Source organism: Plecotus auritus (assembly GCF_963455305.1).
Source record: "Plecotus auritus genome assembly, chromosome: 9".
Classification (NCBI taxonomy): Eukaryota; Metazoa; Chordata; class Mammalia; order Chiroptera; family Vespertilionidae; genus Plecotus; species Plecotus auritus.
In genome coordinates this window covers 16,875,282-16,887,950 of record NC_137783.1, presented here as the reverse complement: position 1 = coordinate 16,887,950, position 12,669 = coordinate 16,875,282, and the positions used below count along the sequence as shown (strand labels likewise).

The following is a 12,669-nucleotide window of genomic DNA, read 5'->3' as shown; positions in this document are numbered from 1 at the left end:
AAAAAGCAATTTTTACTAATTCTTTAGAGTTTGACTTCAGTTAACATTGGTTTCACTTATGCATTCCATCACTAGGCATCCACACATATAGCTCCAAAGAAGCATCATAATAAAATAAAATAAAGGTCAAGAGGACCCTGTTTTTTGGTCCTGGTCCAGCAGAGCTGGTGCACATGAAAGGTGATTAAAGGGCTTCTGCTCCAGAAAGTCTGCTCTAAATGGGAAATCCTGGGTCTGCATAGCTTTGGGTCATCAGTTATAGTAAGATGATTGCTTTGGACGTACTGTGAAACTATGATACCTTTCCCCCCAGCATTTCCCATTAAGGCAAAAATGAGTAACAGAAAAAGGATGCCAGCTTGATTTATTATTTGAGGTTATCCAAGGGTGACTTGCAGTGGTGCTTCGACTGGGTACTTCTGGCCTATTATTAAGCCCATTTGACATTCTGTAGAAAAATATGACAGCTCAAATGTTGAGTCTGAACCTCTTGACTTTTTTAGCTTCAAATTTGAATCATATTCCACACATGTCTCTGGATTTCATGCATCTGTAGTTCAAAAACCAAAACCCCGAGGGAAAGGGCAGACTTTCTGGTAACTTTGCTCCAAGAAACATTTAGCTTATTATTGTGAGTTCTACAAACCTATGTGGGTACATAATCCTCCTGGAAGGCAGGCCCTCTCACCTGTTTGGTAGACCAGGAGATGCCTTTTGACAGGATGACACAATTTATTACTTCTCCAAGCCAACAGATAAACAATTGCCTATAATAGGTCATCCCCATTCTCATTTAACCCCCTCAAAAGAAAAAATCTTGCTCCTTTCATGTTTCTTTTCCCTTTTAAGTTGCTACCAGGCTCTACTGACTCCTCGGGACACTAGCCATTAGGGTTATGACAGAATGTCAATAGTTCTCGGTAGATGTGGCTGCATCCAGTCTGTCCCAGTCTTGTTTCATCAGCACTGAAGGAGCCAGCTCATCTGGAGTGTCTGCTCTCTAGTCCTAACAAGCCCCTGATTCTGTCTTGTCACCTCCCAATCATCCCACATCAATCTGACAGCACTTTGATTTCTGGCGAAAAATTCAGCGGCAAATTCTCTATGTCCAGAGCTGAGCATCACATTAGTGACTGGCTTCAGGGCACCACATCCTTTTACTTAGTGGACTCTAGAATGACATAGATGGGGACTGTCAGAAAGAGAGGGAGATGGGAGGAGAGAGAGAGGGAGGGAAGAAGGGAGGGAGTGATGGAGGAAGGGCTTCATGTGCCTCTATTTGTTTGGTTAGATGTAAATGCATGATTTCTATGAAGCCCAGTGAATATCAGGATCATGTATGAATGGATGAAACTCCCACAATCGTGGTTCTGGAGATATGATTTATGCCTACAACCAGGTTAGATGGTGAATATTCCATAAACACCTACTACAAAATGGTATAATTATGGAGGCAGTGACTAAAAAATGTGTCTAGCCACCGTATTACAACTTCACACCACTTTGAGAAATGCTGATACCTTGGGCTACACCTACAACATTGCTTGATGGGTGTTTGGGTGCAGAGCAGTTGTTACCAACTTTTCTGGGTGAGACAGCTCAGACTGATAGCTGCTAAATGCATTAGACCAAAGGTATTGTGTTTATGTTAACATTTGCTGCCAACACCTAATGCCACATCTTGTTTACAGCCTATAAATTTGTGACATAAGGAGACCATCCAGAATTTTGATATATTATGAAAAAACACACCCAGCAATGCCAAACGCACTAGTGGTTTTACATTCCAGACAGATACTTCTACACACCACTGATTGCATTTTAATATAACAGGGATTTCATTTTGTTCTGCTGATGGATTCTGATCAGCTCTTGGCACTTAAGAACAGGGAAGTGAATGTTACACATCTGGGAAAATAAAAGTTTTATTAAAGAAAGCATGAGCCAAGCAGGTATTTTATTGCTGTCTTCGCTGTCACCTTAAATGATTATAGAAATCGAAAGGCTGGTTCTTCAAACGCTTTCCTAACAGGCAATCCCCCAAAGTGGTAAATACTAAACCAGATATTTTCTCAGTAAGTATTTCCTTTTGCTTATCCCTGGACCAGAACGTATTTCATGAGTGAACAAACAAAGTGTCACAAGAGAAGCCCTTGGTTTTATAGTAGCTGACTGCATTTAGTTTGTGACATTACACATTACACATTTGTGGCATCGCACAGTATCTTCTACTGCTTGGATAAGTTTGAAGTATGGAGTTAATGACTCTTGGTCTTCATGGATTAGAGGCAGACCTTAAGAAGAGTTGGGGTGGTTCACAGGCACTTGCAAATATGGGGTTTTCTAGCATCCCAGTGAGATTCATGAGTAGGGAGGGTGGGGGTGCCAATATTTCCTCAAAAGAAAATGTTATTACTTTTTCACTGTCATTTGCTGACCTGCACGCCATTGAAGAGTTAAAACCTTCATATTATCTTGTGATCTCCCTGTGATTCTTGGCATGGGTAAAACAGTGCTCTCCTCCCATTTGTTTCTTCTTGTGCTCACCTGGTCTGTGATACCACCTGTTTTTCCAATTTGGGCATGGATACCTCTGTGGCTCCCCATTGCCTACACTCTACACTGTGTGGCCTACAAGGCCCTTCCAGACTGGTTCAGCTGTTTTACCAGCCTTACCACCTGCTGTTCTCTACCTAATACTTTAATCCAGCCACGTGGGATGTTTTGCTGACTGGTGAGTGCACTGGGCACTTTAGAGTTTTCATGTGTCTTTGTTCACACAAGCCTGACTGTAAGCTACTCTCCCCATAAACCATACCCGTCTCCTTTGGGAATATCCTTTACCTGCTAAGGCCCTGACTGGCTATTTCATCTAACCATCAGGTCGAAATAGGAACTTATTCCTGTGTACCCCCATGTCCTTTTTCATACTGTTCATAGCATTTCCACACTATAGTGTGGTTGGTTATATTCATCATCTCCAATGGATGGAGCAACCCTCATGTCTCACTCTTCTTCTGTATTTGACTTGGATGTATTGTGTGATGATAGCTTTGGGGCCAAAAGATCCAGGTTGGAATCTCAACTCTGCTACTTACTGATGTGTGACATTGGGCGAGTTAATTTGCTTTTCTTTGTCTCTGTAATTGCATTTGTAAAATGGGAATACGAGTAGCTCTGCAAAATACCCAATATCATGCCTAGAATATTGTAGGATTTTGTCGGTCACAAATACACTTGTGGAAATGAAGTGAATGTATTCTTTGATGAGAGGAATTTTCCTTCTGAAACATAGCAGATCATAACACCCTTCCTCCATCATTCTTATGAATTCCGTGTAACCTAAAGAGCTGCAAGATCTGCATTTAGTTCCAGGAAGTTTCCCTGACAACCCCAATCCTCTGACCTCCTGTAACATCAAATCACTGTCTTTGTGATAATAACGATATGGAAACATTATTGCCTGGATTTCTTAATATTTGCATAACACTTATATATCTTATTTTTCATCTAGGTTGGAAGCATCTTAGGAGTAGGATTTATATATCTTTTTATGCATGACATCTCTTCTGTTCCATCAAGATGTTTTATAAGATATACAATGGGCTGTTATCTTTATTAATTTAATTTTTGCTTAAAATGGTCTTTATCTCTGTAGTTGATGTAGTATTAGGACCATTATAGGAGCTGGCACATACAAAGATCCCTCCCCATGCTCACCCCCACATCTTCTCCTGCATTATTCTTTGTGAATTTTCCTCATTTTTAGTTGGTCAGAGAAGTGCTACTGAATACCAATGAAGACTCTACCCTGCTATATACATATAGAAAAATGATGGAAATCCCCCAAGGGTACAACTCATGGAATAAACATGATCACTGTAATGTGCATTGCTGTTTCTTTATAGGCTGTGTGTGTGTGTGTGTGTGTGTGTGTGTGTAGATTGTTTTGATTGTGAGAGTGATCAAACCATGTTAAAACATCAGAGGAGAGTGTGAGAAGTACACTGTACATCTAATCCTGGACCCTGCAGTCCTGGTTTGTGCTGTTACAGAGTGAAATTTGCCCGTATCTTTCACTGTTTCTCAGGCCGAGCTGCAGAAGCTTAGACAACAAGCCTTGGAGACCAAACACTTCATTGAAAAACAGGAAACTGAAGAGAGAAAACTCTTGCGTATTATTGCCGAGGCTGATGGGGAGAGGCTGAGACAGAAGAAGGAATTAGACCAGGTAGGAACATTTCCTCACTAGACCTACAGACCTCATCAGCAGACACAACTGTTTGATTCAACTCTTCACAAGTCCGCATTCTTCTCTAAGCTCTTCCACTCAGTTTATTGGAAGAACAGTAGCAGAGGCTCATATTCTCTTGATTAATTATGAAATATTTATTTATTCAAGTCATATCTGCAAGAACTTACTATGTGGCAGTCACTCCTCTAGGAACTGGGGATCCATTGACCAATAAGAACATAAGATTCCTGTCTTCAGGGAGCTTAACATTCTAGTGTAATATAATTGCTTGCATATAATTGTAATTAATAATTACATAATATGGGGATTACAAACATATGCTTTCAAAGAACAGGCAGGTTAAAAAAAAGAAGTGGCCTGTGTAAGACAGTAAGGAGTGATGCAATGTAGCAATAGCTAGCCCATTTGGCTCAGTGGATAGAGCGTTGGCCTGCGGACTGAAGGGTCCCGGGTTCGGTTCCAGTCAGGGGCATGTGCCTTGGTTGCGGGCACATCCCCAGTGGGGGGTGTGCAGGAGGCGGCTGATCGATGTTTCTCTCTCATCAATGTTTCTGGCTCTCTATTCCTCTCCCTTCCTCTCTGTAAAATATCAATAAAATATATTAAAAAAAAAAGTCACTCAAATGGAAGCATTTATAACATAACTAGAGGCCCAGTGCACAAAATTCATGCACTCAGGGCGGCGGGGGGTGGGGGAGTCTTCCCCAGCCTGGCCTGTGCTCTCTCACAGTGCGGGAGCCCCGTGATCGATCTCCTTGCATGTGGAGCCACCGGGACCCCCGGCCTCTCCGCGTGGAGCAGCTGGGACCCCTGCCACTTGCATGCAGCCCTGCCCACCCACATGCACCTGCTGTGCACACAGCCTCCTGGTGATGGATTGTTATGGCGTGTGGGCATCACAGCTTGAGGGTGTGATGACCACATAGCCTTTTATTAGTATAGATGGATTGGAATAAAAAAGACCCAACACCTATGGGCCAAGGATTATTGAATTATTATGATGATGGAATATATGTTGTACTCTTTCTAACAAGATTGCAAGCCCTCATGGGAGGAGCGCAGTGTTGATTGACTAGCAGACCATTTCCAGTGCCCCACCCACTGGGTGCAGAGCACATGTTGCCATTGGCTGGGTATTCATCGACTGAATGAATGCTGAGTGAGACCTTTTGTTCCTTGGTGGCCATGTCCTTCCCTACCTTTCTAGGTCATCGGCGAGAGAGATATCCTCGGGTCACAGCTTGTTCGTCGCAACGATGAGTTGGCTTTGCTCTATGAGAAGATCAAGATCCAACAGTCCGTGCTGAATAAAGGCGAAACCCAGTACAACCAGAGGCTGGAGGACATGAGGATCCTCAAGCTTGAGATCAAGAAGCTTCGCCGGGAAAAGGGGATTCTTGCCAGGAGTGTGGCTAATGTCGAGGAACTCAGGTAACAGGAGACCCCTCCGAACCAGGGGCATAGGAGTCTGCGAAGGATTTCCTGAAATGACCTTGTGTCCTTGTGTTCCTTTTTTTTTTTTTTTTTTAATGTTTTTATTGTTTTTAGAGAGAGAGGAAGGGAGAAGGATAGAGAGATAGAAACATCGAGAAAGAAACATTGATTGGCTGTCTCCTGCACACCCCACACTGGGGACTGAGCCTATAACCAGTGACCATGGAATTCAACCAGTGACCTCTTGGTTCATGGGTCCATGCTCAACCACTGAGCAATACCAGCCAGGTGACCTTGTGTTCCTTTTGTTTATCATTGAGGTCTTTGTCAAGTTGTACACAATTTTTTATATGTTAAAATTATTGGCAAATAATAACTTTTCCATAATTCAGAATCTACATTGTGCCCCTTCTATGTCACACACACACACAAAAAAAGAATTTGTTCTCTTTCAGGGGAATATAAGTGAGTGCAAAAAGTTGTTTTTTAAACTTTATTTTGGATTTAAAAGAAAAAATTTCAAGTCAAATTACAAATATGAACTAGTTACAATTCAGAAAAAAATTTCCCCCAGTGAGCTCTTTAGACTTTCTTTAATAAGGCAGTACCCAAGAGATGGAACATCAATATTTAAAGTTAATCCTGGTAACATTTGCACATTTTTTTCTTGGAATTATATTCAGAATGAAAAGAGGGGATACATTTAATTTTATCACTATTTGAAAACTCTGTTTCCTTAGAAGGTGGCCAAATTTTATTTCTCACTCTTGATTTATCTTCTGCAGCTTTCACTTTAGCTTAGTGCGCCTTCTTCTTGCTTTAAATCTTACATTATGTAAGATGTACTTTCCCTTTGGGAAAACATCACCATGTTTTATACAGGCAATTGCAGGAACCAAATAAGAGATTTGGTGTTTTCTCAGTAACTATCTTTAGTCCCCACAGACTTGTAGATGAACAATATCCTTGATAACCTTGGAACAAGGACACCATTTGGATTGCCTTCTTAAATTAATCAAATTAGAAAATAGTTTTGATATTTAGATGCAGTGAATATGTTCATGAATAGCAAAGGAAGTTGCCACTACCAAGGATATATCAATACTCTTTTTTTCTCTCTAAGATTTGCTAGTATTTCAGATGATAAGAGTAATACAAATTCATTGTAGAAAATGTGGGAAGTGCAGAAACAATATAAAGAAGGAATTAGAAAAATTACTCATAAGTTTACTACCCAGAGATACATACCATCATTGGCATTTTGGAGACAAATGGATTCATTCCAAGTAGCTATTGAATGATCTCTGAGACCATTACTAAACTTGCCAGCCATGAGTTATTTTTATTATATATACAAAGGACCAAATTCTACCCATTCCTAGTCAGGATTGCTGGTTTGTTGATAATAGATTTTATTTTTATTTTCAATGGGAAGACAATAAAGATATTGGAGGCAAGCAGGCATGAATTCTAATCTCAAGCTGTGTGACCTTGGGAAAGTCACTTAACTTCTCTGAGCTTAAGACTTGTAGTTAAAATTAAACATGGAAACAAACAGAATGTGCCTCCCACAGAGTCTAGTAGCTAATGCTCTTGCCCTTCTCTTCTGATGGCACTTTAGAAAATAGAAGTGTTAAAAATATGCTTTTAATTCCAAGCAGCTTGTTCTAAGCTCCCTGTTGAGTGAGCCTTATGCAGTTAATTCTAATGGTTTGCCTTGCTAATGAGGGGAAGTTGTATTATTGGTTTAAATGAAGCAATTAAGTAAAAGAGATGGCTTAGTTTTGGTAATCTGCACACCCACAGCAGACGAGGACAGATAATAATTCCGTATTGTCCATCCTTATGGCCCGTTTCAATGCCAGTGCTTGCTTCTTCTCAGCCCCCCAACAAAGTGACTTGTTCAATAGGTTGGTAGCCCGCTCATGGGGTACTGGGGATGCCTGAAGCACATTGCCTACTAACCAGAGATTCCCACAGATTTTAGTTTGAGCCAGAGCTAGTCTTTCAGCCATCTGTATAGTTATGGAATACCAGATAACATCAAACATCATTCCTAACTCGGTGTTTCTCAATCCTGGCTGCATATTAGAAATTACCACTAGGATTATAAAACTTACAAAATCCAAGCCACATGCAAGACCAAGTAAAGCAGAATCTCTCTGGGGATAGGGGCCAGGCAAAGCATGTTTTCAAACCTCCCAGGTGATTCTAATGGGCCAGGCTATCATCTGAGCCTCCATATCTTGCAGTCAAGCGCCATACCTTGTGGTGGAATGTAAGTTGTTCTCTTGTTGCTGCTTGTAAAGACATTTAGAAACATTAAAAGTATATTGAGCCCTGGCTGGTTTGGCTCAGTGGATAGAGCATCAGCCTGCAGACTGACATGTTCCAGGTTCAATTTCAGTCAAGGGCACATATCCGGATTGTAGGCTTGATCCCCAGTGGGGGGCATGCAGGAGGCAGCCAATCAATGATTCTCTCTCATCATTGATATTTTTTATCTCCCCCTCTCCCTTCCTCTCTGAAATCAATAAAAAAAATTTTTTTGAAAGTATATTGAAATTCTTGTAATTCACCTCCTCCCTGTTCTTTCCAGATACTTCTAAATTCCTTGGGTTTCCAGAATGATGATTCTGAAGTTTTGGCACTTTTTTAAAGCTAAGGCTGAAGTTTGAGATCTGCAAGAATCAGTATCCTCTGTGTCTGGCTCCGGTTAGGAGTCTGGTCTCAGTGTTCATAGAAGTCTCCTTAATTCCAATTTTTTATATAAGATGTAGCATATATGTAGAACCACATAAAGATATGATTTTCAAATGGGTAGAGAATTCCTTTGCAAATGAAGTGTGCCTTGTTCAGGCAGGAGGTTTTTCACATGCAGAGAGAGTTCATGAAGGAGCGGACACGCTGCCGAGCGCTGGAGGAGGAGCTGGAGAACCCCATGAACGTGCACAGGTGGAGGAAGCTCGAGGTAACCCCTGGCAGAGCCTTCCTCTCACACCCAAATCCCTTCTTCTACCCCACACGGCGTCATAACTGAAGCACAACAAGAAGTGTGGTTTATTGAAAGTTATGCAAATTGTTCCCTAAAATGTAAGACTGGATCGAATGTAAATTGAGTTCCCAGAAGAACAGGAGTTCCCAGAAGCAGATGGTTCACTTGGGGATTGTCTAAACCAGTGGTCGGCAAACTGCGGCTCGTGAGCCACATGCGGCTCTTTGGCCCCTTGAGTGTGGCTCTTCCACAAAATACCACGGCCTGGGCGAGTCTATTTTGAAGAAGTGGCGTTAGAAGAAGTTTAGTTTAAAACATTTGGCTCTCAAAAGAAATTTCAATTGTTGTACTGTTGATATTTGGCTCTGTTGACTAATGAGTTTGCCGACCACTGGTCTAAACAGTCTTGGACACAGTTCTTTCTGCCTAAAGAAGACTTAGTGGAAGTCATGAACTGGCTTCACCAATGGACATTCGTTTTTCTCTTTTTGCCATTTTTTGCTCAAATAGCTATCCCGTGGCTGCCTGTTAGTCTCAGATAGTTCGTTGCCGCTAGTTACATTGGCCCCCAGTGTCTTCAGCCAAGTTTCAATTGGTCTTTGCGTCTTTTTATTTCATGCAGGAAATAAGGCTCTTGTGAAATTGCCTTCTTTTTGAAGGACTAGCATTGTGTTAGCCAAACCTTTTCCCTTAGGATCTTGGGAGCACAGACAAAGTCCATTGGTAGGCGATGGATAATAGAGGCATACCTCATTTTATTGCTCTTCACCAGTGTTGATTTTTTTTTTTTAAATACACTGAACGTAAACCTGTCCACCAGCAAAAAGATCATGACTTGCTTGCTTTATTTGCGATACATGCTTTATTCTGGAACTGAACCCACAATATATCCAAGGTATGCCTGTAAACTTCCTATTTTATTTTTTGACTTCTTGATAGATGTTACCACCAGCACCACAGGTAACAGTTGAAACCAGCCTCTGCTTATTCAATAAAAGGTGGCCATATCCTCTCGTTGTACCCAGCAATGTGGGCACCAGTAGGGGCTTCGACTAATTGAACAATTAGGATGTTGGGAGAGTATGTGTTTTAAGAAAAAGCAGGGCCAGGGTAAAAAACAGCCAAGGTATTTTTTTTTTGTTTTTCATTTTTAGTTTTTCTTATTAATGAAGAAGGCATTAAGGATAATGCATTATAAATTGTTATATAAACATGAGGCCTGGATTTGAACAACATCCAGTCTTGCCAAGTGAAAGTGTGTGCCAAATGCAGTCCCAGTGTATGGACATCACTCAGCACTGCTTAGTATTTCGTAAGCAAAGCCAGAGTTAATGGAATCTCCTTCTCCCTCACTCTTTTGGACCCTCATTTATTCCTCTTCAAATGCCAAGAGTGGTGTAGTTTACTAAACTAACCATAATATGGATGTGTAGGGAAGTGGAGCTGAAGATTTAAAATCCATTTACTGTCACATTAGTTTACTCCATGTGTTTGCAAGCAGAGCTTTAAAGTTTCCAATTCCATGTCGATTTCTATTTTAAAAATTAGAAAATAGAGATTGTGGGAGGCAGTTGAAAAGACTTAGCTGTTAGATTAATTCAAAATGTCATTACGGTTGAAAGGGAAGCTTTGGCTCAAAGTCTAGAGGACAGACTATCAATTTATAAGTGTCGATCTTGTTTGAATTGTACACAGATAGCTACCGAAGGTGCATCAAACCTTTACGGATTGATAACACTGTTTGAGAGCTGAATGCCATGGTCGTGTTCTGTTGTCAATTATTAGCAGAAGTCCACATCCTAGAAAGCTTCCCCATCATGGGCTGTAAGGCATCTTCTTGTTGACAGTATCAAAGGAGAACCCTGAGGCTGAATGAATTAGGGAACCCTGTCTCATTCCTATCGAAACAGAGGTGATGATAGGTAGGGGAAACCTCAGAGCATAGTAATTAGAGCCTGGCATATCTGGGCTTGAATCCAGCTCTGACCCTTATGTGTGTGGGTGAATAACTTAATGCTTTGAGTTTCGCTTGTCTCATCTGTAAAAGGGGAAGACTCATGCTATCTCATAGGGCTATTGTGTGTTTAAAATTGGATAATGGAGGAAAAGCACTTAGCATGCTGTCTGGCTGTGACAAAGAATCAGGTATCATGCACAGTAGCTATCATTATTTTTGTTGTTATCAGTAGTGGTAGTTTCCTTGGTGGAACAAACATATTCACTTTCCATGTATTGGCCAAGCCGAGTCAATAGATAAGACATTAGTCAAACATCAGTCTGTTTTGATGACCATCTCATCTGTTACATACCCATCTCTCTGTACTGGGTCTGCAGGTGTGTCGTAGATTTCAATAAAACAGTAATTCTTTTGCAAAGGGACCTCAACTGGTGGTGTCTCAATGTCTTTTATTTTGTTCCCTTGAACAGGCCAGTGACCCCACTACCTATGAGCTGATAGAGAAAATTCACACCCTGCAGAAGCGTCTCATCAGCAAGACCGAAGAGGTGGTGGAGAAAGAGCTGCTCCTTCAGGTAGCATTTTCCCTTTCTGTTCTCATTGAACAAGCACATTTTCTAAGCAACGCCCCCTCCAGGACTGTGTTTTTTTAGGATTATTTGGCAGGGTTGCATGCCCCATTTTTAACTGTAGATGGCAACAGCGACTCACACACAGAGAACAAACAACCTGATTAATTGGTCGTTTATTCTGCCATCACTGATAATTCAGGAATTCTGAAAAACAAGTTCAAGGCTAGAGTTATTGCATTGGGCAATGAGTGCTCCTTCCCCCACCCCAACTTCTCTACAGTCCTCTTTGTTAGATTCCTTTAAATACTTTTCCTCATATCCTCACGTAAGGTGCAATGCCATGATTTTGATTTTGAAAATGAGCTTTCACATAAAGCACAGTACGTCCTCTTGAAGATTTGTGGGCGTGAAATGGAAAGAAAGATTTCTGTTTGAGGGTTTCATGCAGTTAGTTATTCTGGAGCAATCAGGAATGGCACCATCCTTTTAGGCTTAGATCTTTGCAAGTACCTGCTGTCATCGCCATCAGCACCATCATCATCATCCTGCCTGATACTGTGTTGGTGGCTTCACCTACTTTGTCTCAATTCCTCCTCGGACTTCATGAGGGTGGGTGCTGTCCTCTCCAATCAATGGGATGAGGAAGTTGGGTCCCAAGAGTTTAGTGTGGAGAAGATTGTAAGCTCTGGTGTTAGATGGCCTGGGATGGAATCCTGCCTCTGCCAATTTGTAGCCGGGGGAGGTTAACTTCTCTGCACCTGAGGTTGTTAGTATTACAGTGTAATAATAGATGTGAAAAGGGATTGATAAGATTGAAAGAGCTTAGCATTATGCTTGGCACATATTAAGTGTCTAATAAGTATTAGCAATTATCCTTAATATTTCTAATTCCAGAGCACATAATCTTAACCACTGGGTTTACCGTAAGAGTAGGAAATTCTGTATATGAACAAGGGGCATTTTCCCCTTCTCTTTACATTCTACCTTAAAAAAAGGCATCTTCCCTGAAGTTGGATATACAGTAAGTAGCTTTCCAGAGTATTGCTATGCTGAGTGGTTGACAGAGATGTTCCTATCCTCTCATAGATGAACATGATAGTTAAGAGGACCAACTTCAGAGTCAGATCTGGTCTTGAGTCTGCTCCAATTCTTTATGTCATGACTTGGGGAGAATTATATAAAACCTTCAAACCTCAGTTACTCCGTCTGTTAAATTGGGATAATAATCCTCAGTTTCGTTATGGGAGGAAGGCACTCTCATCAGAGTCCACTACTTAGAAATCATGTCATAAGAATAACCAATTAGTGCCTGGGTACTGGGGTCCAGCAGCCTAGGATCTAAACTGTGATTCCACCATTGCCGGCCATGAGTCACCATTGCCGGCCATGAGGCTAGTAAGTGGCAGAGTGGGGACTCAAACCAGGCAGTCAGCTCCAGAGCCCATGCTTTCTACCA

At 41.3% G+C, this 12,669-nt stretch overlaps 1 protein-coding gene across 1 annotated transcript in view; it reads left to right on the top strand.

The window, feature by feature from the left end:
• Positions 1–12,669, top strand: part of LOC308233928 (cilia- and flagella-associated protein 58) — a gene marked incomplete at its 3' end in the record, with an annotated part of 141,880 nt that overhangs the window by 93,307 nt on the left and 35,904 nt on the right. Inside the window, exons 14-17 of the mRNA XM_080640934.1 lie at positions 4,091–4,231; positions 5,463–5,686; positions 8,549–8,660; positions 11,112–11,216. Coding sequence (XP_080497060.1) covers positions 4,091–4,231; positions 5,463–5,686; positions 8,549–8,660; positions 11,112–11,216 — 582 coding nt within the window. The remainder of the gene's footprint in view (positions 1–4,090; positions 4,232–5,462; positions 5,687–8,548; positions 8,661–11,111; positions 11,217–12,669) is intronic.